General features: G+C 29.4%; 4 protein-coding genes across 4 annotated transcripts; 1 reads left to right on the forward strand and 3 right to left on the reverse strand.

Annotated features, from left to right (window-relative positions):
- Positions 1-565: 565 nt before the first annotated feature.
- Positions 566-1,481, reverse strand: INS49_014401 (uncharacterized protein; the record flags this gene model as incomplete). The annotated part of the gene is made up of 4 exons (XM_043175092.1): positions 566-919; positions 1,026-1,087; positions 1,146-1,167; positions 1,227-1,481. The coding sequence occupies 4 exons, from the start codon at positions 1,479-1,481 to the stop codon at positions 566-568; spliced, it is 693 nt and encodes a 230-aa protein (XP_043022037.1).
- A 995-nt stretch (positions 1,482-2,476) lies between these two features.
- INS49_014402 (uncharacterized protein) lies at positions 2,477-3,418 on the forward strand (the record flags this gene model as incomplete). Its single annotated transcript, XM_043175093.1, has 1 exon — positions 2,477-3,418. One exon carries the CDS (start codon positions 2,477-2,479, stop codon positions 3,416-3,418), a length of 942 nt encoding a protein of 313 aa, XP_043022038.1.
- A 17,799-nt stretch (positions 3,419-21,217) lies between these two features.
- On the reverse strand, positions 21,218-21,865 carry INS49_014403 (uncharacterized protein; the record flags this gene model as incomplete). Its single annotated transcript, XM_043175094.1, has 1 exon — positions 21,218-21,865. The coding sequence occupies one exon, from the start codon at positions 21,863-21,865 to the stop codon at positions 21,218-21,220; it is 648 nt and encodes a 215-aa protein (XP_043022039.1).
- Positions 21,866-23,142: 1,277 nt separating this feature from the next.
- INS49_014404 (uncharacterized protein) lies at positions 23,143-24,907 on the reverse strand (the record flags this gene model as incomplete). The annotated part of the gene is made up of 3 exons (XM_043175095.1): positions 23,143-24,165; positions 24,264-24,617; positions 24,686-24,907. The coding sequence occupies 3 exons, from the start codon at positions 24,905-24,907 to the stop codon at positions 23,143-23,145; spliced, it is 1,599 nt and encodes a 532-aa protein (XP_043022040.1).
- Between the last annotated feature and the right edge of the window lie 2,918 nt (positions 24,908-27,825).

Genomic DNA, 27,825 nt, shown 5'->3' on the forward strand with positions numbered 1-27,825 from the left:
GTTGCTTGTGAGGTGGTATTAATGAGACGGCCGAGGGTGTGGCTCGGGGACAACGGATGGTGGACGATGACGGAGGACGTGACGATCTTTGTCCTGGCGATTGGGTTGGTGGAACTCGAGGGGCGGCGCGGTCCGGCAGGGCTTTCTTTGTTGTGCAGGATCGATTGAGACAGGACTGGTCAAGCGCGGGCAGGGTTTTGCGGACATTGTGTCCTTTTTGGCCTCGAGTTCGGCCTGGTAGCACAAGCGATCGAGCTGAGGCTTAGAACGGGATAGAAGCAAAGTTTGATGCCGAGGTGGGCGCTTGTGACTGACTCGCACATGTTAATTCCCAATGTCATGCAGGTGGATCGATTTTTTGATCTTTGGTTCCCCTTTGTGTCATGATCATACATTCGGAATGGTTCGGTGTTTCTTGAAAACAGGAAGAATCACTTTACTTTCGAAGACAACAGCTCAACATTTTTATCCGCGCGGATGTCGCTTCCGTGATCTAGCTTATCCGCCAGGAGGAGAAGGGCGTGTTAGGCTCACTTATAAATAGACATGCTATCAGGCTACAGTCCTAGCTACCATGGAAAGTGACCTGAATGGAGCCCTCGTGAGATTTCGTGTGTGTCTGTATCGTGTTTTTGGCCTCGTCGTTGACAATGTCGACCAGTATCACATCATCAGGAACCGTCGTATGAGACTCATCCGAAGCGGTGTACGCAATATTGTCGATTGTTTCGGTTCCAAAGTCGATGAGCCCCACCAGTCCAGAGAGGATGTAAGAACGCTCCACGATCCACTCGGCCGTCTTCTGGCAAATTGGGTGAGTAATATTCGTCGTCTGACTGAATCCCTTGCCCGTAGACTGGTTTTCTAGATCGACGTTTGCTTGTGTCGAGCTAAGGACCCCGAGAGATACCTTGATGGTCTGGGCAGAACCTTTTAGCAACACTGTACGGTAGAATTGACAGAGCACATGACTGTCTACTTGACTGGAAGGGAAACAATCGAGCAGAGGAATTTAAAATACGTACATCGCCGTCCGGAATGTTGCCAATGTCGAGAAACACGGGGAGGATCAGGATACAGTTCATACCTGTATAATGCGTTAGCAATACAATGGCCTTCTCGTGCGTCTCAATGACATTACTTACTAAGCCTGGTGCCAGACCTCACCTGTCAGGGCGTGGTGTTGGGTCATAACATCAGCCTGCCACAGGCCACTGTCGGCATACTTTGGTGTAGCCACCGATGCCGATCCAGGCGCTCGCAGAATACGCGTGTTTTCCCGGCTCACTCACGGTGGGCAGTGTCGACCGTATCACCCGAAACGTGCCCGTGACTGCCGTGATGTTTTCGCTTCGGACCACGCCACCAGCCCAGACGATGCTGGTGTCCCTGTCTGCCCGTCTCAAGAGTGACCCATGGTGCTGCCTTGGAGCAGCCACGGCTGTTGCAATGAACGCATTCAGAATAGCGGCGCCCTTCATTTTGTGAGCTCATCCGATGGCAGGCTTCGATGAAGGTGGCAGGAGAGCGAAAGGATGGATTTGGCTGTTTCGCAGACCTGGCAGTTCTTCGTATTTTTTGATATCATCTTTTTACTGTAGAATGCTACTCTGCTGGCATTTTGGTCGTACTGCTCCCTGTAGGTGCAGTCCCGAGGCCTGTGTAGAGCCACTTGCTTGGCATGCTGTGTTCCGGCCCTGCTAATGGAATGCGCCCAGGAATTAACGTCAGAGGGGATCGCGGATAAACTTGCCGAAATCGTTGTGAGTTGGCTTAACATCCCGAGCATTAGCAAATTAGATGGCCCCTGAAAGCACTTCTCCCCGCGGACAGAGAAGCGATCCGGGAAACGAGGCAATGAAATTGAATAAAATGAGACTACCAGATGACATGACTTTGGGGAGTCCTAAACAGCGGCACAGTTACATACGGGAGTACACTGCCAGTGGTGGGCGGTGTTGTTTGAGGTGTAAACTGAGCTTTCTTGTGCAGACCTCGATTCCACTTCATTGCACAGCCTTGACCGTAGACGAGCTTACTTGGTTATTGTATCCACGGCCATGAAGCCTCGCTCGCCATTTCCCCGTTGTTACCCACCAAAAGACGAGCCGTTGAGAATACAGAGAATGTCATTTTCGTCGTGAGGCGCACCGGAACAATTGACTGCTCCGCACACAATGCAATTAGCCGTGCCTTTGATACGACACAGCGAGAAATCATTGTTTGGATGTACCCGGTGACTAGCATTGTCCAAAACAGCCAAACAACTGCGATGTATAAAGTCTTAGTTAATTCCTACAGGTACACTATTCTGACATATTCCCATTAAGAATACTCCAATTGGCATCCGGCAGGCTGTCAACAGGTAAGAGATTGGTGACAAAAAATAACTATACAGGCTGCTTCCGGAGTGTTACCCATCTACCAACTGCAACATATCGCCTTCTCAACTTCTGCACAGTCACCAACAGCAACAATGTCTAGCACATTTCACCATTTGCAATTACTACCTTTCGAGCTACAGCTCATGGTGTTCGAAGAGGTCATTCTCGCAACCCAGAAACCTCGCATTGTACTCCTGGACGTCGAAGAAGTCCAAATTGTCGACACGGATCTTCCCGAATTGCTCGGCTTGCAGCTCCTCAGCGGCTGGAAGTTTAGGGTAGAAAACCGGGAGGAGCTCCACGCGGAGAACCCGAAAGTGGTGGCCAGCAGCCTACTGGGTGTATGCAGTGCCAGTAGGCACGTGGCGGCCCGGTCTCTCGGTCGCCCCGACGAAATAATCAAACCCCCTCAGAACGATAACGCGCTGATGGGGCTTGACCTCTCGCATACGTCAGATGTTTTCTGGCTCTCGGATGACATGGCACGGTTCATGGATATTTGTGATGGCGTCCCGATTGGTGAGGGCCTCCCTGACGAGGACGACATGGACACCGTCATGCTCAGCCTCCAGACGTTGGAACAGGTTTTTCACCTGCGAAATATTCAGATCCGGGAGGATCACGAGAACTTAATTAGGGTCTCTATGTATCAGGGCTCTGTACTGCATGATTTGTTTCTCACCTTCCCTGGGGTGCGAAACTTGGTCATAATGGTCGACGTCCCTCGGGGCCATATTTCCTGGGATCAGCTCCAAGTTTTCGGGGCCAATAATCCTACACCGGTCACAATGAGCGACGAAGATGGGCCAGCTAGATGCCATTCTGCCCTTGAGAGCTACCTGGCATTGCAAAGTGACTACATGAAGATCGTCGCCCGTGAGCGACAGACCCACGAGGCGGGCTTTCACCCTGACGACCTCGATGAGAATATGTGGTTCCGACAGTGGCCTGAAATCTCATTTGCCTGCCTGAGGCGTTCATTGTCACCCACATCCAACCTTGGGACTTGTGCGCTGAAGACGAATAGTTTGTAAGACCAGTCAGGTCCTGCGTATTAATTTAGTTTCTCTCTCTCTCTCTCTCTCTCCTCTCTCTCCTCTCTCTCTCTCTCTCTCTCTCTCTCTCTCTCTCTCTCTCTCTCTCTCTCTCTCTCTCTCTCTCTCTCTCTCTCTCTCTCTCTCTCTCTCTCCTCTCTGTGACTGATTCTCTAATTCTCTGGTCGTTTTCACAGTATGTACAATCAAATTCTTATATTCATACACGTCCTTGTCTCACTTGATTTCCATTATGTAGCGGTAAAAGAACATATTATCCGGTCATGTTCCGCCCCATCCCCCTTTTACTGGATTTGTGCTGCATGGACGCCGTTGCAGACTGTCGCCTCCCTCAAGATGGCCGGCTTGAGTCGCATGTGCCTTTCCTGGTCCCGTTTGCTGCTACTGAGCTGAGCACGATTATGGAGCCAATATCAGTTTCACATATCATAATCGTCAGGAATAATGCCGTTTTCCTCTACTATGCCTTCACTTTGGACATGTGGCAATCAGTGTCCAAGCTACACAAAGGGTGCTTTCTTATGATATAAGTACTTGAGAATAGATTGTGGTCAATAATAAAGAATATCGCGGCGCAACCTTGCCTTTCCACCTGATCCTTCATCGATGGGCATAGCCCAGAAATCCAATTTGCCAGTCTGCCCATTATCAGTGGGGCAAATGATCAGCTTTACAGGATGTTTGAGTTCCCCAGAAAGTGATGCTCCAGACAAGATGTCGAGAGTGTGGGCGTTGATGCCAGAAAGGATCGATACCAGACCAAACCCCTTATCCAGTGGGATCGAATGCATTGTTAAAATAAAGCAGACAATAGCAACGGTAATTATCGGTTGAACGGCCAAAATGAAGTAAAGCAAACGTGACCTGCGTAGTGTTGGCCGTATATGAAGTATCGTCTGGTTTGACAGACTCACGGGATATAGTAACTTGATTTCGTCAAAGGTGAGGAATTTTTTGTTTTCCGTCCAAGCAGCTCCGGCCATTGTACTCGTATTGTATCCCCTGTCGGCACCCACAGGAGCGTCATTAGTGTTGAGAGCCACAACTCTCGACCATACCATTGCCGCCACGGAAGTCGCCGTGTACGGCCCATTCCAGCTCGATTGATTTCTAGACCCAAAAGGTGAAAAAGGGGCCAAGAAATCGAGGAGAGTCGGCATATAGAAATCCGTCAATTTCATTGTATTTTTCACGATCATTTTCTGCTCAGGCGCCGACATAGGTGCGCCGTCACAGGAACCATTGATGAGTTGAATGCCAGCGCGGGTGATTGACCATTTTCCTTGGCACTGCTGCCGATAAACATTGTAGAGTTGGACGTAAGGCAAAAGTCCAGGACAGTCGATGGAGCTTTGGTATAGGGGAGGAAATGCCACGTATTGCATCGATTGATTTGAGCGATTATGCTTTTCATCAAGTAACCAAAGAGAGGATCCATGGTTGTCCTCATATCTATCCATTTTTCCTTGACTCCAACTTGAATTCGCACAGACTGACTTGAAGGCTGACTCAAATCCGGCAGGGTCCGCGGCCTTGGAGGTACTCAAAGTGGCAACGGTACCGATGACCGGTGCATCGACAACCAATGATTCCCCGACAGCGAGAATTTTCTGGACCGCAGTAATGAAATCTGGTTGCAAGGTAACGTCCCCGGCCCTGATCTCGGCCGCCCCCTAATCCCGGCCGGCCCATACCTGCATACGCGCATAAATGCGTTTATACCTACCTTATATTAACTTCTTAATATCTTTATAAGGAATTTTTTTTTAATTATTAAACTTTTCCTAAATATTATTTTTCTTATTATAAAGTAATAATTTAAAAATAACTTTATTAATACCCTTATTACTATAAAAAATAAGATATTAACTTAATAAGTCTTTAAAATATAATATATTCCTTAAGCTATATTATTTAATTATCTTAATAATATTTAAAGATATTATATTATTATTAATTTTTAAAAGCTTTTTTTTTAATTATTAAAAGGCTTTATTAACTTTATTTATAATTAATTAAAATAATTTAAGTGTTGGCTGGGTTACGTATTATAATATAACATTTAGTTGGTGTAATAGTTAATCGTTATTAACTATGGAAGGAAGAAAGGCAAAAGGCTTAATTATGCTAGTTATTTTATATATAGCGCTAAGGCTGCTACTTACCGGGCATTTTAACGGGCCAAAGCTATCTAATCCTAAATAATCCTTTATATAAATAATATTTATTATTCTTATATTAGTAATCTTTATTTTATAAATGCATATTATTTTTAAAAAGTATAAAAGAAAAAAAGGTATTAAGTTAAATTAAACTTAAGATTAAAAAGTAATTAATTAATTATATATATAAATTAAATTATAAGTATGTTATTATTTTATTATATTATATTATTATAAAAGGTAAGTATATAAAAAGGCTTAAGGTATTATTAAAAAGTTAAAAGTTAATTAATTTATTAAAATATATAATTAATAAAAAAAGGTTAATTAAGTATATATATATATTAAAATATTTTAATTATATAAAATTAAAAAGCTTAAAAGATTGTAATTATTATATAAATATTTTATTTATAATATATTTTATAAACTTATGCTTTTATTATTTATAATGCTTAAATTAAATAAGAATTAAATTAAATCCTTAAATTGCTAATATAATTATTTAATCTTTAAATAATTAAAATTTCTTAATTTAACTTAGCTTAAGCTTTGCTATACTTAATATTACTTATTAAATAAAGAAATTAAAAAGTATAATTAAAGGATAGGTTATTAAAATAAAGGTTAATAAGTTATAAAAATTAATAAATAAGGTATTTAAATAAAGGGAAAGTAAGGTATAGGATAAAGATTATTAATTAAGTTAATAAATAATAATACTTTTAATTTTAATATATAAATATTAAATTATAAAATTTAATTAAGAATGATTATTAAATATAAATTAATAACTTAAGTACTTATAAAATAATAATAACCCTTATTATTTAAATTCTTAATATATAAGCATTATTATAAAAATCTTAAATATAAGATTTATTCTTAAAAAAAATATAATTTAAAGTTAATTAATTATAATATATTATAAAGTAATTTATAAGTAATTAATAAATATAAATTAAACTTTTATACTTTTATTATATATTACCTTTAATTAAAAAAGTTATTTTATTATTCCTTATTAAAAATTTTTAGCAATTTTTTATCTTTATAATTATATAATATATATACTTAAGTTAATTGCATTAATATTAATATAATAATCTTATAATATATAGTATAATAATAATATTTAAGGTTATATTAATGCAATTTATTAATAAATTATTAAATTATACTTTAATAATTTAAGTTTAAGCCTTAATGCATTATAATTTTCTTAACTTTTTTATTATATTTAAATAATTACCTTATCTTTTTAATTATAATTTATATAACTTTATACTTTAATTATAATATTATTTATATTTATAAAGCATTAAAGAGTATTATTAAGGGTATTTTTTATAAAGATATTAATTAAGTTATAATTTTTAATAATTTAATAAATTTTAAAAATCTTATGCTTTTTATATAATTATTAAAGAATTATAATATTAATTATAAGGCGCTTTTTTTTTATTATATTAAGCTTAATTAAGTATTTATATAAAAAGTATAAATTAATATATATTATAAAAGGAATTATTATAATATTTAAATATATAATAATTTAATATAAAGTAGCTATTAGCATTATAATTATATTAAAGCTATTAATTATACTATAAATTTTTAAAGCTAAAATGCTTTAAATTACTTTTTAATACTTTATTAAAAATTAATAAATAATATTACTTTTAATATTTTATTTAAAAGCTTATTAAGTTTATATTTTATTTATAAATATAATAATAAAATTAATTTATAAGTTAAGGTTTTTATTATTAATAAATAAATTATTAATAAAAATTATTAATTTAGCTTAAAATAAATTTAAGGGTATATATTAAAGTTTATGCTTTAAATTATTAATTTATCATTATAATTAATAATTTAGCTTATTATAATTCTTATAAAAAGGCTTTTAAATTTAAGTTATTATTAATAAGTTAAACATTACCTTAAATTAATAAATAAAAATAAAGTATGCTTTTTATATATATTATTTTATATATTATTAAGTATAATTATTAACCTTATTATTAATAAGTATAATCTTTTTACCTTAGCTTTTTTAATAAAGATATAAAGTATCTTTATTAAAAATACTTATAATTATATTATTAAAGATAAGTAACTTATTAAGGATAAGTATTTTTTTTAGCTTATATTAAATATTTACCTTTTTAATCTTTTATTCTTTTAACTTTAAAAATATTAAAATATTAAAAGATAATGTATTATTAATTTATATAATAATAATAATAAAAATATTTTTTCCTTAATTTATAATTAAAAAGTATAAATTATATATTAAAATAATTATATTTAAATTATTATAATAAAACTTATAATAAGTTGCTTATTAATATATATTAAATTTAATAATATTATAAAGTAATTTAATAACTTATATAATAGTTTTAAAAAGGTATTTATTTTAAATTTTAAAGAGTAAGTAATATAAAATAAGTTGCTTAAGTTTAAACTTTAATTAAGAATATACTTAAGTAATATTTTAAAGCTTTAATTAAAAGCTTTATATTAAAAGGAATAAAGCTAAAGCAATTAAAAGCTTTTAATTAACTCTTTAAATAATTAAAAATTATATAAAAATATTATACTTATTTTTATTATTATATTTAATAATAATAAGCTATAATTTCTTATATAGCTTTTTAATCTTACCTTTAATTTTATAAATAATGCATAATTTAAAAAGCTAAATATCTTTATACATTTTAAAATTAAAGCATTTAAAGTAAAAGATATTATTATTAATTTACTTTATAATTTCTTTATAATTAAACTTCTTAAATAAGTTACTTAAGGTATTAATTATATTATTATATTAAAGCTTTAAAAAGAGATTATAGTTCTTAACTTTTTATTAAGTAAGATATATTTTTTTAACTTATTTTTTAATTCCTTAGGTTATATATATTATTAAGGTTATAGTAATTTTAATATTATTAAGATTAAATTTAGTTTAAATTAAATAAGCTTATTAAAAGCATTATTTAAATTAAAAACTAATTAAATATTATCTTTATTATTTTTATTTTAATAATATAGCTAAATTAATATTAATTAAAAAATTATTAAATTATTTAAAAGATTTAATATAAGGTTGTATTTATTAATATTAAGCAATTTATATAATCCTTATTAATTATGCTTTTTTTATTATACTTATATATTACTTTATAATAAAAAACTTAATATTTTTATAATATTTAAGTTATTATAAATATTTAAAGCTATATTAACTTATTATTTAATATAAACCTTATATAGCTTTTTTATAATTTTTTAAATAGTTATTGCTTTTTTAAAAGTTAAAAGAGTTAATGTAAAGTTTTTTATAAATTTTAAATATATATTAAAGATAAAAAGTATTAAAATAATGCTATTAAGGCTAATTATATTATTTATTATTTTAATAATTATTTATAAAATAGCTTTCTTAATATAAATTTTTAAAGGTTTAATATAAAAAATATTAAAAGCTTATTAAAGTAAAGTATAATATTTTTTAACCTTATTAATAAATTAATATACTTTTATTAATATTTATTTATAAGTAATATTTATAATTTATATAATGCTTTAAAATTTTACTAAAATAAAGTTAATATTAATATTATAAATAATATAATTAAAAAGTTTTAAATAAATATTTATTTAGCATTATTAAATAACTTTTTATATATTTTTTATAAAAAGAAAAATTAAAAAATATTTAGCTTAAAAAAAGATTATTAAATTAATAACTTATAAAATAAGTAAAATAAGTAAATATATAATATTTATAATAATCTTATAATTAAAGTTAATATTATTTTAAAGATTAAACTTAAAATATTATAATATTATAAAATAAAGTTAATAATAATAATAAAATTTAAAAATTGCTTTTAAAATAAAAGAATTAATATTATTATAATTAGCATTAATAAAAAGGCATAAAAGATAATTAATTAAAGGGTATTTAAACTTATAATAAAGTTATTAAAGCTTTATTTTTATTAAAAATATTATTAATATATTATTACTTTTTATATTAAAAAAAATCTATAAATATCTTTATTTTTAAATAATTAAAAAGGTTTTTTTTAAGTATTTATCTTTTTATTAAATTACTTTATTAATAATATTTTAAAAAAAAAGAAAGTTTTTATTTATATTTTAAATATAAAAAAGAAAGGAAATAAGCTTATTTATAATATAAAATATTAATAGCCTTATTAAAATATTAATTTATATTATATTAAGTAACTTAATAAATAAGCTTAAGTTAAATTATACTTATACTTTATTAGCTTATATAATATTTAAGTATATAAAAAATACTTAATATTATAAAGCTTAAAATTACTTATATTTAATTATTAAGTATATTATTATACTTATATTTAATATAATGCCTTAATATTATTAATAAAAATATTAATCTTAATTAATAAATATCTTTATTAATAAATAGTTTTTAAAGTTAATATAAATATTAAAGCTATTTATATTATTAAAAAAATTATAAAAAAAACTTAATTTATTAAAAAAGTATAATAAATATACCTCTTTTTATTATTATTAATAGCTAAAGTTATTATAATATTAATAACTTTAAAATTAAAACCTTTAAAGCTAATAAGAAATATATTAAATTTATTATTTTTAATTTATTATTTAATATCTTTATATATATAAATATATATAGCTTTAATATATTATTAATTTTTAAGTAAATAATTTATTAATTAATATTTCTTTTTATAATATATAAAATACTTTTTCTTTTTATATTATATATTATTATTATTACCTTTATTAAGCTAATATTTATTATTATAACTACTTTTATAAGATTCTTTATTATAACTACCGCCTTTAAATTAATAAGGCTAACTTAAGTAAAAATTTAATTAAAAGTTATTACTTTTAAAAAAAAATTAAAGATATTTTAAATATTAATTATTATTATTATATTGCTTATTAAGATAATATTACTTTTTAATATTTATAATAGCTAAATTATTATTATTTTAATTATTATATTTATTAATATAGCTTTATTTATAAGCTTATTAATATTTTTTATAATTATATATTGCAATATAAGGTTTTAAGCCTTTAATACCTTAATATATTATTATAAAATAAAGTAAAATTACTTAATATTTATTAATATTATTAAAATAATATAATAAAATTTAAAAATACCTTATATTACTTATAAAATTATATCTTATAAAAAGCTATTTTTATAAATAATATACTTAAGTACTTTATAATAAAATTATATTTTATTAATAAGTATTTAAAGAATATTTATATAACTTTTATTTAAGTTTTTTTATTAAAAAGTAAAGAAAGTTAAAGTATTTTAATTTATAAAATAATTATAATAATTATTATTTATATTAAAGCAATTTTTAAATTTTTTATATATTTAAATAAATAAGTCTTTTTAATTAATAACTTAAGTATAGTATATTTTTGCTAGTTTCTTAAGTATATATAAAAGAGCTGCCTTAAATTATTAAGGTTAAATCTATAAATTATTGCAAGCCTTATAAAAAAGGAAGATCTTATTATTAAAAATATTATATAATTCTTTAATAAATATCTTATCTTTATAATAATATTTACTTAAGTTAGCTATTATATTTAAGTTAAGTAGGAAGTTCTTTATTTTTATTAAAGGTAAAAGGGTATAATAATTATATATTATATGGAAGTTATTAGCTAAAGGAAGGTTATTGCTTCCTTTTAATAAATTAAAAGGTTTTAAAGGGCTATTATTATCTTTGCTATTGCTATTAAGTAAGCTAAGTAGTTTAAATAGTTTAAAATTAAAAGAATTATTATTATTAAATAGTTTCTTATTTTTTATTAAAGCATAATTAAAGTTAAGAATAATATAGGTATTTAAATTATAGTCCTAAATTTAATTAATTTTAAATATAATACAGTATTTTTATTTTTAATTTACTAGCTATTTAAAATAATTTAATGCTTTAAGAATATATATTAATTTTTTTAAGGTATTTACTTTTTAAGTATAAATGCCCTTAACTTAAAGAATCTTTTTAATAATGCATAATAAGTCTTTATTAACTTATATAAATATTAGCTTAATTTAGCTATAAAAGTTCTTAATAAATGCTTTATATGCCTTATTACTTAATATATATGCCATAACTTAAATTTAGCCTTAAATATAAGTATTTAAGTGTTATTTGCTGCTAAGAAATCCTAAGGGATTTATTTATACTAAGGGATTAAGTATTTTAATAATGCTTTTAAGTATAAAAGTACGGTTTATTATAATTAATATTAATAAATCATTTTAGCTAATAGCATTACTTATTATATTTACCATTTTATTATTTTAATAAAGTAATAATAGGAATGTATTTAATTTAGGAAAGAAAGTAGTGAAAAGGGGAAATAAGTAGTGTTAAGGGAAAATAAAGAAGTTAAGGGTTACTTTTATAACTTAGCCGTTAAAAAGCAAATTAATTCCTTTTTTTACGTTTATTTATATAATAAGATATAAATAAATATATTATTAATAAAAATAAATATTAATTTAGTTTTTTTAATTATAATTATTAAATTTAAAAGTTATTATTAAGATTATTTAAGGCGTAATAAATATATATATATTAAGAATAAGGGAGTTTGCTATGGTTTTTTATTATAATAATTACTTTTTTATATATTATATATTATTATTATTATAAACTATATTATATAAATTTATAATATTAATAATATTAATTAATATAATTAAAAGATTATTTCTTTAAGCCTTATTAATTTATAATCGCCCTTATAATTATTAATTAATATTAATTAAGTTATATATTATAATATAACATTTAATTAATATAGTAGTTAATTATTATTAATTATGGAAGGAAGGAAGGTAAAAGGCTTAACTATATTAGCTATTTTATATATAGCGTTAAGGCTGCTGCTTGCTGGGCATCTTAACAGGCTAAAGCTGCTTAGTTCCAAATAGTCCTTTATACAAACGATACCCATTATTTCCACATTAAGGCTAATATTAATATAATTTAAAATAAGAGCTTTAAAAGCTTAATTAACCTTCTTAAATAAAAACTACCTTTCCTTTAAAAGAAATTAATTAAAAGCTTTTCTTTCTTATTACCTTATTTTTTAAAGCTAAAAAAATTAATATATAAAGGTTATTTATCTTTAATTAATAATTAAAAAGAATATTACCTTTTAATTTAACCTTTTTTAATTATTTATTATTAAGTTTATTTAATTAGCTTATTAATAAAATATTAATAAGAAAGGGTTAATAAAAAATTGCTTAAAAAATGCCCTTACTTTTAAGTATTTAAAAAATAATCCTCTTCTTTAAAAAAACTGTAATTCTTAAATATAAACCTCCTTTATAAAATATATTAATGCCTTAAGCATTATGTTTAAACCTTTTATTATTTGTAAAGGAAAGAATATATAATAATAATAATTTTTAATTACCCTTAAAGATTACTTTAATTAGCAATTTATAATTATTAAAAAGAAATAAATAAAAAAAATAGCTATTAAATAACTAAGGAAAGTCTTTATTCTTAATATTATTCTTAATAACCTTTTTAAATAATATTTACTTATAATTAATAAACATTATATATATATAATTATTAACTTTATATAAAAATATTATTTAAATTATATATATATAGTTTTTTTACTTATATATATATTATATATACTTTAGCCTCTTTATATAGCAATCTTTTTACCTTTAAAAAATGCTTTTAAAAAGCATTTTTATTAACTTAAATAATATAATTTATTAATAATTATAATAAAGAAAAGGTTTCTTTATTATTATTATAAGGTATAAAAAAAGGTATTTATAAAGTTAAATATTTAATTAAGGTAAAGAGTAATAAATCTTTAATTAATATTTAAGTATAAAGTATTTAAAAATTATTATATTTTTAAAAATTATTAAATTTAATATAAATTATTAAAATTTAATAATATAAAAAGTGTTGGCTAGGTTACGTATTGCAATATAACGTTTGGTTAGTATAGTAGTTAATTATTGTTAATTATAAAAGAAAGGAAGGCAAAAGGCTTAATTATGCTAGCTATTTTATATATAGCGCTAAGGCTGCTGCCTACTAGGTATTTTAATAAATTAAAGCTACTTAATCTTAAATAATCCTTTATATAAATAATACCTATTATTTTTATATTAGCAATTTTTATTTTATAAATATATATTACTTTTAAAAAATATAAAAGAAAGAAAGATATTAAGTTAAATTAAACTTAAAGTTAAAAGGCAATTAATTAATTATATATATAAGTTAAATTATAAATATGCTATTATTTTACTATATTATATTATTATAAAAAATAAATATATAAAAAGGCTTAAGTTATTATTAAAAAGTTAAAAATTAATTAATTTATTAAAATATATAATTAATAAGCAAAAGTTAATTAAATATATATATATATTAAAATATCTTAATTATATAAAGTTAAAAAGCTTAAAGGATTATAATTATTATATAAATATTTTATTTATAATATATTTTATAAATTCATGCTTTTATTACTTATAATGCTTAAATTAAATAAGAATTAAATTAAACCTTTAAATTATTAATATAATTATTTAATTTTTAAATAATTAAAATTTCCTAATTTAACTTAGCTTAAGCTTTATTATGCTTAATATTGCTTATAAAATAAAGAAATTAAGAAATATAATTAAAGGATAAGTTATTAAAATAAAGATTAATAAATTATAAAAATTAATAAATAAAGTATTTAAATAAAAAAAAAAGTAAAATGCAAAATAAAGATTATTAATTAAATTAATAAATAATAATATTTTTAATTTTAATATATAAGTATTAAACTATAAAATTTAATTAAAGATGCTTATTAAATAAAAGCTAATAACTTAAGTGCTTATAAAATAATAATAACCCTTATTACTTAAACTCTTAATATATAAGCATTATTATAAAAATCTTAAATATAAAGTTTATCTTTAAAAGAAATATAATTTAAAGTTAGCTAATTATATTATATTATAAAGTAATTTATAAATAATTAATAAATATAAACTAAACTTTTATACTTTTATTATATATTACTTTTAATTAAAAATATTATTTTATTATCTTTTATTAAAAATTTTTAATAATCTTTTTATCTTTATAATTATATAATATGCATATTTAAGTTAATTATATTAATATTAATATAATAATCTTATAATATATAATATAATAATAATATTTAAAATTATATTAATATAATTTATTAATAAGTTATTAAATTATGCTTTAATAATTTAAATTTAAGCCTTAATATATTATAATTTTCTTAACTTTTTATTATATTTAAATAATTACCTTATTTCTTTAGCTATAATTTATATAGCTTTATATCTTAATTATAATTTTATTTATATTTATAAAGCATTAAAAAGTATTATTAAAAATATTCTTTATAAAAGCATTAATTAAGTTATAATTTTTAATAATTTAATAAATCTTAAAAATATTATGCTTTTTATATAATTATTAAAAAGCTATAATATTAATTATAAGGCACTTTCTTTTTATTATATTAAGCTTAATTAAGCATTTATATAAGGAGTATAAGTTAATATATATTATAAAAGGAATTATTATAATATTTAAATATATAATAATTTAATATAAAGTAGCTATTAATATTATAATTATATTAAAGCTATTAATTATATTATAAATTTTTAAAGTTAAAATGCTTTAAATTATTTTTTAATATTTTATTAAGAATTAATAAATAATATTACCTTTAATATTTTATTTAAAAGCTTATAAAGTTTATATTTTATTTATAAATATAATAATAAAGCTAATTTATAAGCTAAGGTTCTTATTATTAATAAATAAGTTATTAATAAAGATTATTAATTTAGCTTAAAATAAATTTAAAAGTTTATATTAAAGTTTATATTTTAAGTTATTAACTTATTATTTTAATTAATAATTTAACTTATTATAATTCTTATAAAAAGGCTTTTAAATTTAAATTATTATTAATAAATTAAACATTACTTTAAATTAATAAATAAAAGCAAAATATACTTTTTATATATATTACTTTATATATTATTAAGTATAATTATTAACCTTATTATTAATAAGCATAATTTTCTTATCTTAACCCTTTTAATAAAAATATAAAGTATTTTTATTAAAAATACTTATAATTATATTATTAAAAATAAATAACTTATTAAGAATAAATATTTCTTTTAGCTTATATTAAATATTTACCTTTTTAATCTTTTATTTTTTTAACTTTAAAAATATTAAAATATTAAAAAATAATATATTATTAATTTATATAATAATAATAATAAAAATATCCTTTTCTTAATTTATAATTAAAAAGCATAAATTATATATTAAGATAATTATATTTAAATTATTATAATAAAACTTATAATAAATTATTTATTAATATATATTAAATTTAATAATATTATATAATAATTTAATAACTTATATAATAATTTTAAAAAAGTATTTATTTTAAATTTTAAAAAATAAGTAATATAAAATAAGTTGCTTAAGCTTAAACTTTAATTAAAAATATATTTAAATAATATCTTAAAGTTTTAATTAAAAGTTTTATATTAAAAGAAATAAGGCTAAAGTAATTAAAAGCCTTTAGCTAGCTTTTTAAATAATTAAAAATTATATAAAGATATTATATTTATCCTTATTATTATATTTAATAATAATAAGCTATAATTTCTTATATAGCTTTTTAATTTTACTTTTAATCTTATAAATAATATATAACTTAAAAAGTTAAATACCTTTATATATCTTAAGATTAAAGTATTTAAAGTAAAAAATATTATTATTAATTAACTTTATAATTTTCTTATAATTAAACTTTTTAAATAAATTACTTAAAGTATTAATTATGCTATTATATTAAAGCTTTAAAAAAAAATTATAATTCTTAACTTTTTATTAAGTAAGATATATTTTTTTTAACTTATTCTTTAATTTCTTAGGCTATTTATATTATTAAGATTATAATAATTTTAATATTATTAAGATTAAATTTAATTTAAATTAAATAAGCTTATTAAAAGCATTATTTAAGTTAAAAACTAGCTAAATATTATCTTTATTATTCTTATTTTAATAATATAATTAAATTAATATTAATTAAAAAACTATTAAGCTATTTAAAAGATTTAATATAAAGTTATATTTATTAATGCTAAGCAACTTATATAATTTTTATTAATTATACTTTTTTTATTATATTTATATATTATTTTATAATAAAAAACTTAATATTTTTATAATATTTAAGTTATTATAAATATTTAAAGTTATATTAATTTATTATTTAATATAAACCTTATATAGCTTTCTTATAGCTTTTTAAATAGCTATTATTTTCTTAAAAGTTAAAAAAGTTAATGCAAAATATTTTATAAGTTTTAAATATATATTAAAAATAAGAAATATTAAAATAATATTATTAAAGCTAATTATATTATTTATTATCTTAATAATTATTTATAAAATAACTTTCTTAATATAAGTTTTTAAAAGTTTAATATAAAAAATATTAAAAGCTTATTAAAGCAAAGCATAATATTTCTTAACCTTATTAATAAATTAATATACCTTTATTAATACTTATTTATAAATAATGCTTATAATTTATATAATGCTTTAAAATTTTATTAAGATAAAGTTAATTTTAATATTATAAATAATATAATTTAAAGGTTTTAAATAAATATTTATTTAGCATTATTAAATAACTTTTTATATATTCTTTATAAAAAAAGAAATTAAAAAATATTTAATTTAAAAAGAAGTTATTAAATTAATAACTTATAAAATAAATAAAGTAAGTAAATATATAATATTTATAATAATTTTATAATTAAAGTTAACATTATCTTAAAGATTAAACTTAAAACATTATAATATTATAAAATAAAGTTAATAATAATAATAAAACTTAAAAATTACTTTTAAAATAAAAGAATTAATATCGCTATAATTAATATTAATAAAAAAGTATAAAAAATAATTAATTAAAGAATATTTAAACTTATAATAAAGTTATTAAAGCTTTATTTTTATTAAGAATATTATTAATATATTATTATTTCTTATATTAAGAAAAGTTTATAAGTATTCTTATTTTTAAATAATTAAAAAGATCTTTTTTAAATATTTATCTTTTTATTAAATTACCTTATTAATAATATTTTAAAAAAAAAGAGTTTTTATTTATATTTTAAATATAAAGAATAAAGGGAATAAGTTTATTTATAATATAAAATATTAATAACCTTATTAAAGTATTAACTTATATTATATTAAATAACTTAATAAGTAAGCTTAAGCTAAATTATATTTATACTTTATTAACTTATATAATATTTAAGTATATAAAAGATATTTAATATTATAAAGCTTAAAATTATTTATATTTAATTATTAAGAATATTATTATACTTATATTTAATATAATATCTTAATATTATTAATAAGAGTATTAATCTTAAATAATAAATATTTTTATTATTAAATAATTTTTAAAATTAAAGTAAATATTAAAGCTGCTTATATCATTAAAAAAGTTATAAAGAAAGACTTAATTTATAAAAAAGGTATAATAAGTATATCTCTTTTTATTATTATTAATAATTAAAGTTATTATAATGCTAATAATTTTAAAATTAAAATCTTTAAAGTTAATAAGAAATATATTAAGTTTATTATTATTAACTTATTATTTAATATCTTTATATATATAAATATATATAACTTTAATATATTATTAATCTTTAAGTAAATAATTTATTAATTAATATTTCTTTTTATAATATATAAAATACTTTTTCTTTTTATATTATATATTATTATTATTACCTTTATTAAGCTAATATTTATTATTATAACTACTTTTATAAGATTCTTTATTATAACTACCGCCTTTAAATTAATAAGGCTAACTTAAGTAAAAATTTAATTAAAAGTTATTACTTTTAAAAAAAAATTAAAGATATTTTAAATATTAATTATTATTATTATATTATTTATTAAAATAATATTACTTTTTAATATTTATAATAATTAAATTATTATTATTTTAATTATTATAATTATTAATATAACCTTATTTATAAGCTTATTAATTATCTTTTATAATTATATATTATAATTTAAGATTTTAAGCCTTTAATACCTTAATATATTATTATAAAATAAAGTAAAGCTATTTAATATTTATTAGCATTATTAAGATAATATAATAAAATTTAAAAATGCCTTATATTATTTATAAAATTATATCTTATAAAAAGCTATCTTTATAAGTAATATATTTAAGTACTTTATAATAAAGCTATATTTTATTAATAAGCATTTAAAGAATATTTATATAACTCTTATTTAAGTTTCTTTATTAAATAATAAAAAAAGTTAAAGTATTTTAATTTATAAAATAATTATAGTAATTATTATTTATATTAAAGTAGTTTTTAAGTTTCTTATATGCTTAAATAAATAAGTTTTCTTAATTAATAACTTAAATATAATATATTTTTATTAATTCTTTAAGCATATATAAAAGAGCTGCTTTAAATTATTAAGGCTATATTTATAAATTATTATAAGCCTTATAAAAAAAAGGATTTTATTATTAAGAATATTATATAGTTTTTTAATAAATATTTTATTTTTATAATAATATTTACTTAAGTTAGCTATTATATTTAAATTAAATAAAAAATTCTTTATTTTTATTAAAGGTAAAAGAGTATAATAATTATATGCTATATAAAAGTTATTAATTAAAAGAAGATTATTACCTTTTAATAAATTAAAAGGTTTTAAAGGGCTATCATTACCTTTATTATTATTATTAAGTAAATTAAGCGATTTAAATAATTTAAAATTAAAAGAATTATTATTATTAAATAATTCCTTAGCTTTTATTATAATATAATTAAAGTTAAGAATAACATAGGTATTTAAATTATAATTTTAAATTTAATTAAATTTAAATATAATGCGGTATCTTTATTTTTAATTTATTAACTATTTAAGATAATTTAATGCTTTAAGGATATATATAAGTCCTCTTAAAGTATTTACTTTTTAAATATAAATGCTTTTAACTTAAAGAGTTTTCTTAATATAATATAATAAGTTTTTATTAACTTGCTTAAATATTAACTTAATTTAGCTATAAAAATCCTTAATAAATACTTTATATGCTTTATTACTTAATATATATATTATAACTTAAATTTAGCTTTAAATATAAGTATTTAAGTATTATTTATTATTAAGGGATTTTAAGAAATTTATTTATACTAAGGGATTAAGTATTTTAATAATACTTTTAAGTATAGAAATATAGTTTATTATAATTAATATTAATGGATTATTTTAGCTAGCAATATTGCTTATTATATTTATTATATTATTATTATTTCTTATTATTTTAATAAAGTAATAATAAAGGTATATTTAATTTAAAAAAGAAAGTAATGAAAAGGGGAAATAAATAATATTAAAGAAAAATAAAGAAGTTAAGGGTTACTTTTATAACTTAACTATTAAAAAGTAAATTAATTCCTTTCTTTATATTTATTTATATAATAAGATATAAATAAATATATTATTAATAAAAATAAATATTAATTTAATTCTTTTAATTATAACTATTAAATTTAAAAGTTATTATTAATATTATTTAAGGTATAATAAATATATATATATTAAGCATAAGGGAGTTTATTATAATTTCTTATTATAATAATTATCTTTTTATATATTAAATATTATTATTATTATAAATTACATTATATAAATTTATAATATTAATAATATTAATTAATATAATTAAAAGATTATTTTTTTAAGCCTTGCTAATTTATAATTACCTTTATAACTATTAATTAATAATAATTAAGTTATATATTATAATATAATATTTAGTTAATATAATAGTTAATTATTATTAATTATAAAAAGAAGGAAGGTAAAAGGCTTAATTATGCTAGCTATTTTATATGCAGCGCCAAGGCTGCTGCCTGCCGGGCATCTTAACGAGCCAAAGCTGCCTAGTCCCAAATAGTCCTCCATACAAACAACACCCATTATTCCCACAAAAAGCTTTATTAAATAATTTTTTATATTAAAGATTTTTTTTTAATAATTAAAGCTTATTTTTAAAACTTTTAAGTAATTATAAAAGGTATATTAATTAATTATTTATTAATATTATAATAAATATTTAAGCTTTATATTATAAATATTTTTTAAAAACTTTTTAAAATATATAATAAGAAAAAGACTTAATTAATAATAACCTTATAAAAAAATTAATAGTTTAAAGCTTAAATTAAAATTAATTAAAAAATTATAAAAAAAAAGGGTTTAAATTAATTTAAATGCAACTTTTATTAATATTAAGGCTATTTATAAGGCTTAAATAAAGGTAAGAAGGGTATTAAAAGAAAGCAATACTTTTGAAAAATTAAAAATATTAATGAAAGAGGGATTATGCATTATAATAGCGGGTAATTAACGTTGAAGAGAAGGCGTATATAGGTGTTAAGGGCGGCTAGGAAGGGGGGGCGGCCGGGATTGGGGCCGGGGACGTTATCAAGTACCGCGGTGGTGTTGATATTTAGCAGCAGGATATTGTACCCATAAGAGTGTGGAAACCCAGGGAGTTTTGGCTCAGAACCATTTACTGGGGATGACAATGCCCGTAAAGGCTGAGTAGCGTTCATGAATTGAGGAAGACCGGTTGGCCTTTGGTCGAAGACCATCAGTCCAGGAGACGCAACCATGCCGTAATAGGTCGGAAATGGTACGTAGTCTCCCATGCTCGTCACCCTCATGGAGCTTTCACCTCCCTTGAAGGTCTTGTAGGCGACACTGACAGCTATTGGGAGAATGAGGAACAGGGTGAGAACGACCCGCCAGGGCAGGCCCAACTTCGGAGCCGTTGGTTTGTTGCGAAGGATACCATCGTAGTTCTGAAGTATGGAGGATCCGAATCTTGCTTCAATGAGCAGGAAAAATGTTGAAGTAACGCTTCCGAGGCAGAGGTTCATGATGCTAAGCAGGAAGCCGATGACGATCAATTGATTGTTTGCGACTCCCAGGCTCCACGCCGCGGCCTCATTAGCGACTGCTGTGATTGCCATTGCGAGACAGACGAGGGATAGAGCAGCCACTGCCAGATCCGACTTGCTAATTCTATTCTTTGCCCTAGGCTTGCCGAGCGGCGGAACTGCCGGTTGATGAGCAGAAAAGCTTGAACTCGCTGATGATCGGACGGGCTCTGTGTCATGCAGGCTGTGGTCGCTTTGCAGGTCATCCAGGAGATGCCCCATGGTAATGCCGTACCATAGATCGGCGTCTCCTACGCCGTACGCACTGCCAGTGTGCGGGGATGGCCAGGGTAGTGATAACGGCCGAGCCTGAGCATAGTGTGTAGGCTCTTCGCGTGAAGTCGGCATGGTTAACAATGGGAAATGATCGGAGTAGGTTCCTCCCAGAGTGAAGAGAGCGAGCATATCCGAACAAGTTGAACAACGTTTGTAGATCGAATGTTGGTCTTTAAATAACGACGTATGATTGAGACTATATAACAACTAGAAGGCTCACTTTCTCACTCGATTGTCGACTCTTTCGCGCCCACAGGCCTCAAGGACAACAATGCGTTCCGTAGGATCAAGCTGAACACAAGTATCACAGGGCTGAGCGGCCCAGTCTCTCGGAAGGCACAACGCGGCCGCCGTAGGACACTGCCCCGCTGTATGGTGCCTTTGAGGTGCAAGGTTCCAGGAACCACAATTCACCGGTAAACTGCTACATACTATGTACTGTACCTAGGTAGTCTGTGTGATGATGCCACAACTGCTGATATCCCCCGATGCCTCTCAATGGACGCCACTTTGATGACCGCCCACCAAGCTGCCCACCATGTACGGCCTCTGGTAACACGAAAGCTGAAGCCGTGGCTTCAGTAAATAGGGAATCTCCACTAGAGAGCTGCACTTTCACCTTGCAGCCAATAGACTTGGAGCATCGGGATGGCCTGACCTGGGCAGCTGCGACGTGGTGATAGCAGGGGAGCACCAAAAGAATGCGACCACCTACGGAAATAGTTGGGGATCCGAGAGTTGCTGTGCCTCATCAGACCATCGTGACCTGTCTCAAGAATTTTACCCGCCATCCTGTCTACAGCCTCGACATCTCACTGTTCCGCTTATTCTGCCGTCTCCAGCCAGCAACCTCAACAACCCCCACATGCACACCATCTCCTCATCATCGCCACCCGGCCCCGGCTGCGGCCTACGATGATCTGTTCAGCCATTTTCTACCCCCTCTGCTCGAAATTCACGACACGACCACCCAGACAAACCGAGCAGACGGGTCAAGTCCTAACTGCTCTCGGACAACCCAGACGCCTAGTAGCTCAAGCACTGTCAACCTGCCCTTCCTTGCTTCCCCTGCCCATGACGCCTAGCTTTTCCCCCCACGTCCACAAGACAACAGGCAACGGGAAGCAGAACACGACCCATAGGAAGGCGAGCATGCTATTTCCCCACCCGTAACCAAGGCGGTCATACAGGTCCGGCGCAAAGACGGGGAAGGCAAAACCAAGCGAGTACATGAGCACGCGCGTGGCAGCCGTCACCGACGCACCGTGCTCGACGAACTCGTCCAGCTGGTAGGCATTGAGCACCTGGCTGGCCATGAAGCTGCCGAGGGTGAAGACCGCGGCGCCGACGTCGATGGCCGGCCAGGCGACGGCGTGCTGCGCGGCCCAACCGTAGAGGAAGAGGCCGAGGGGCGTTATAATGACCCTCGGCACGAGGTATGGCACGCGGAACTCGGGCTTGCCCGTTCCGTCGCCGCCGCCGCCGCCGTAGCGGGCCGTCATGAGGCGGTATGACCAGTCCATGAGCCGCCCGCCGACCTGCGTGGCGGACGTGGCGCCGAAGGCGACGGATATGTAGTGCAGGGAGCTGATGAACTCGGGCTGGCCGTACTTGGTGATGTAGAGGTCGGCGAAGGTGCCGAGGAGGAGGGTGCAGATGGCGAAGTCGAGGGCGAGGATGAGACTGATCATCTGCACCACGGGGCGTCGGAGGAGCAGGCGGAATGGCCGCCACAGACTGACTCCAAGGAGGTTTAGAGATGCCTTTAAGGATGGGGATTCGATGTTGAGTCCGGCAGCCGTGCGATGGCTGCGTGCCCTGCGACGCAAAAGGACGGGCGTGTAGGATTCACGGATGCAGAGTACGCCGATCAGAGTAGTGAGGCCGTTGAAGGCACACATGATCCAGAAGATCCACTGCCAGGCAATCATCTGCGTGACGATGCCGCCTATGATGGGGCCCAGGGCAGGGCCGAGGTACGGGAGGAGCGACGAGATGGCCACGGCCTTGCCACGGTCTTTTCTGCCGTACATGTCCGCCATGGTAGGTCCGGTCAGCTGAAACAAAGGTGGATGTATTAGCTCTGTCTTGGATAGCCCTTGGGCTGTTACAAGCAGTGGTATGTAAGTAACTTTAGAACAGAGCGTCATCGTACCGTGACACCAGCACTTGCTCCCAAGCCAGTCATCGGCCTGCCCACAATCATCAATCTCTTCGAGTTACCGGCTGGACTGATGCCATTCCAAAGGATATACCAAACATTACCAGCGACCCAGACCCACTTGCGGCCGTATACCTCTGCAAAGGCGGCTGAGAAAAAGGGGCCAAAGGCCAGTCCGAGGAAGTACGTGGCAAAGACGATCTGGGCGGTAGCGGCGTCGATTCCCAAGTCGGCCGAGATGTCGCCAAGGGCAGCGGCGATCATGCTGGCCGTCATCAGGGTGACGAGCTGGCCGAAGGAGAAGATGACGCCAATGGTGATCTTGCGCCGTCGGGGCCATCCCAGGTGCTCTTGATTTCCCAGGCCATTAGCCGGAGAACGAAGTGACGAAAGGATCGGGACGGAGCTGGACTCACTCCGTATTGGACCCTGAGCTGCTCGAGGCGTCTGAGGCGAGCCTCAAGCTCTATATCGACGGAGACCGCAGCAGCATCAGCAGCTGTTTCGGAGTTGCCCCCGGAAACAGCACCGGTATCTATCTTGACCTCGTGATCAGTTGTCTCGATCTGTACATGTTGCTCACCGAACTGGTCTCGGTCAGTGGGAATCGGGCGAGTCGTGTCTAGCGCAGAAGCCATGGGCGTGGTTCAAAACAACGCTCAGACGAGAAAGAAGCCAGTTGCGCAGCTCACCTAAAATTCAAAGCTGGAAGAGAAGCTTGGAAGACAGAGCAGTTGTCAGCGGGAAGGGGGAGTCAGCAAGAGGTCATATGAAGACGCCACAGCAAGCACCGGGCGCGATCGGCCGAGCCATAGTGTCCTATGCAGTGCGCGAGTGCATGTATTTGGAAGGATGCGATAGAGAAAGATGTTGTCTCTGTGTGTGTATGTGTGATAGAGGACCACCTCAGCGATCCAAGGCTGAGACGCGGTCACCAAGTAGAATGATGGAAGCGCTGGCTGGCTGTCAATCGGCGCTCCGGTGTCGCACGCCACCGGGACTCGGCTCTCACTTCCTCTGCCTGGCTCAAACACAGCATGGGAAAAGCTGCCGTGGTTGCCTACGCACTTACAGCCAACGTTCACCAACAGCCAGGAGTCGGCCTTCGTTAGTCCCGGTCGGTCCAGTCGGTCGATCCAGGGGATCACGATCAGGCTTACTCGTCCTTACTAATTGTTGACTACTGTACGATAGCATTTGGACCCGTATCTGTCCGCTCCACATTCGCCGAGCCCGTCTTACAGAGTGCGTATTCGCTATTATGTCCGAGAGATTCAACGCCGAGCTGCCTGTCTGATGGGAAGGAGGCAAGGAGAGGAGAGACAGTCGGAAAACCACATCAGCGGGTGTCATCACTGTTGGTGATCACTCTCGCTTCTCTTTGGTAAATTCAGGGGCAATTCCAGGAAAGCCCTGCGATACCACAATTGCAGAGGCCAGACAGATAGTCTCGAAGAGGACACACCGAGGTGGCAACTGGATGGCTGGATGAATGAAGTCATGTCTCCAATATCCTAAACTTTTCTTCCTGCCGCTGGCCCCCTACATAATGATAACGAGGGAGCATCGTTGTTGACATAGAGATAATACACTTGCAAAAGTACGACCTCGGGAGAAGAAGTGACAATTCCCAGTCAGGCAGGTAGTGTCGGGGACGTCGGAATATGTGGTCAAGTACGACAAGACGCAGCCAACAGAGCCGGCTTGAAACATTACGCATTCCCATTCCTCACTTAATGGTTCCGTCTTCTCCTTCATTTGTCCCTCTCCCAGAAAAACTGTACGCACCCACCTAGGCCATGGGTATGTGTAGAGGTCGCGGGATTTGGTGCTGGCAGATCTCAGACAGGACTGGCACGGCAGGTCCCTCCCAGTGACACTGCACAAGGCCGTTGCGACTTCCTCAAATCGGTCTATAAGGACACATGGCCCATGGATCCAGAGCTTGTGCTGGCAGCAGCAGAAACAAACTCCCGCCTTGCTTTCTCTTCATCCTGCCCAGCCCAACATCACCACATCACCCACCAGCGGCCTGATTGCGATTCAGATCGAGCCACACTTGGACATGGAAGCCAAAACCCACCTCGACGCTTTCAACCCGACCACAGCTTCGCCTACCACCAACCATCAGTCATCACCTCGAGAAGCACAGGCGAGCTAGAAAGCCCGTCTCCGTTATTTCCAGACAACAAACGTCGCAGAGCGTCTGCCGTGCCATCCCACTACTTCAGAACATCAAGAGCCACCAAGCCCGCGAGAACCAGCAGTCTCTGCCGATGCCACCTCCACCGCACAGCTCGCAGATGACGAAGGATCGCATGGATGGCGTCCTCATGGAGTTCCACAATACCAGCTGCGACAGCCCAGACGAGTATATAGCGGAACCATCACACACTCCGACTCTCGATTTAAGCCGCTACTCTACTACGCACGGTCGGCGGGCCTGGTCCCTCCACCGGCATTGAGTTCAAGTGTTCTCTGCGCGACGCCTGGGGAATTTGGCTAGGGCGAGACGCAGGAGATATCACGAGGGGCCGCTAATCGTGAAGGAACATTTTGCACGACGAGGAGACGGCCCAGCTGTTCCCAAGGCTGCGACGGCGGCGCTGCAGAGACACCCGAAGCAGAACAGAAGAGAAGGGCGTTCGTTGCTAATATTATCAGGCAGCTGCTGCAGGGAAAGAGAACGAGTGATTTGCGGAAGAGGGCTCGTCAGTTGGTGCAAGAGCGGTGAGCTGACCTTTCGCCTTTCTTCCCGACCAACATGGCCCTTTTCATGCTTTTCTTCTCTGCCCCCTTTTCCGTCTTCTAACCTGAGACGAGCACGCGAGGTATCAAGGAAAGCTGAACGAATGGACCTATCAGACTCCCAATCTCCGGCACGTATTGACGAAACCGGCCAAGCCGACCCATGTCGAGCTTCGTCCCGAGCACCGACTGCACCCGACGACCATGCCTCCGTTGATGGCTCCGTTGGTGGCTCCGTTTGAACCTCCGTTAGTGAGGTCAGCCTTTTGACATTCCGTTTCATCTCTGCCACAGTCTGGTGTACCTCCATAACAACCTCAATGAGGCGCGTGGGGTTCAGTCAAGCAAACATGAGAAATGCGTCTGCTGACAGACTCGCTGCTGGAGAAGGGGCACCGGAGACGGAGCCCGAGAGGGCCTCGCCTGTCTGGGCTTTACACGATGCTACGGCATGATTACTGGGAAGGACGAGTTGGGCGACCTGCATCAAGACACCAGGAACGTGACGAGTCGGCTCGAAATCCTCCGACACGCCTTCACAGCAACCTTGACCCTCTGCCCTGGGGTTCCGATCTCGAATACGACACACGCGGTGGCATTCTTGCCAAGGACTTGTCTTGAGCACATTTTTATCTCCAGCTCGCCGTGCCCGGTCCTCTGAAGAGAGTTACACGACGCTGCTGTTCGCCTGTCGTCCCGAATACTGAAATCCAAGACCCACGACAGCTACTGGCGGTCGGACCCACGCCGCGGTCGGTGCCGACAGCCGCAGGTGGGGAGGAGCTGGACCGAGCTCCAGGGCATCAAG

The sequence above is a fragment of the Diaporthe citri genome (assembly GCF_014595645.1).
Source record: "Diaporthe citri strain NFHF-8-4 chromosome Unknown scaffold_7, whole genome shotgun sequence".
NCBI classification, from domain to species: Eukaryota; Fungi; Ascomycota; class Sordariomycetes; order Diaporthales; family Diaporthaceae; genus Diaporthe; species Diaporthe citri.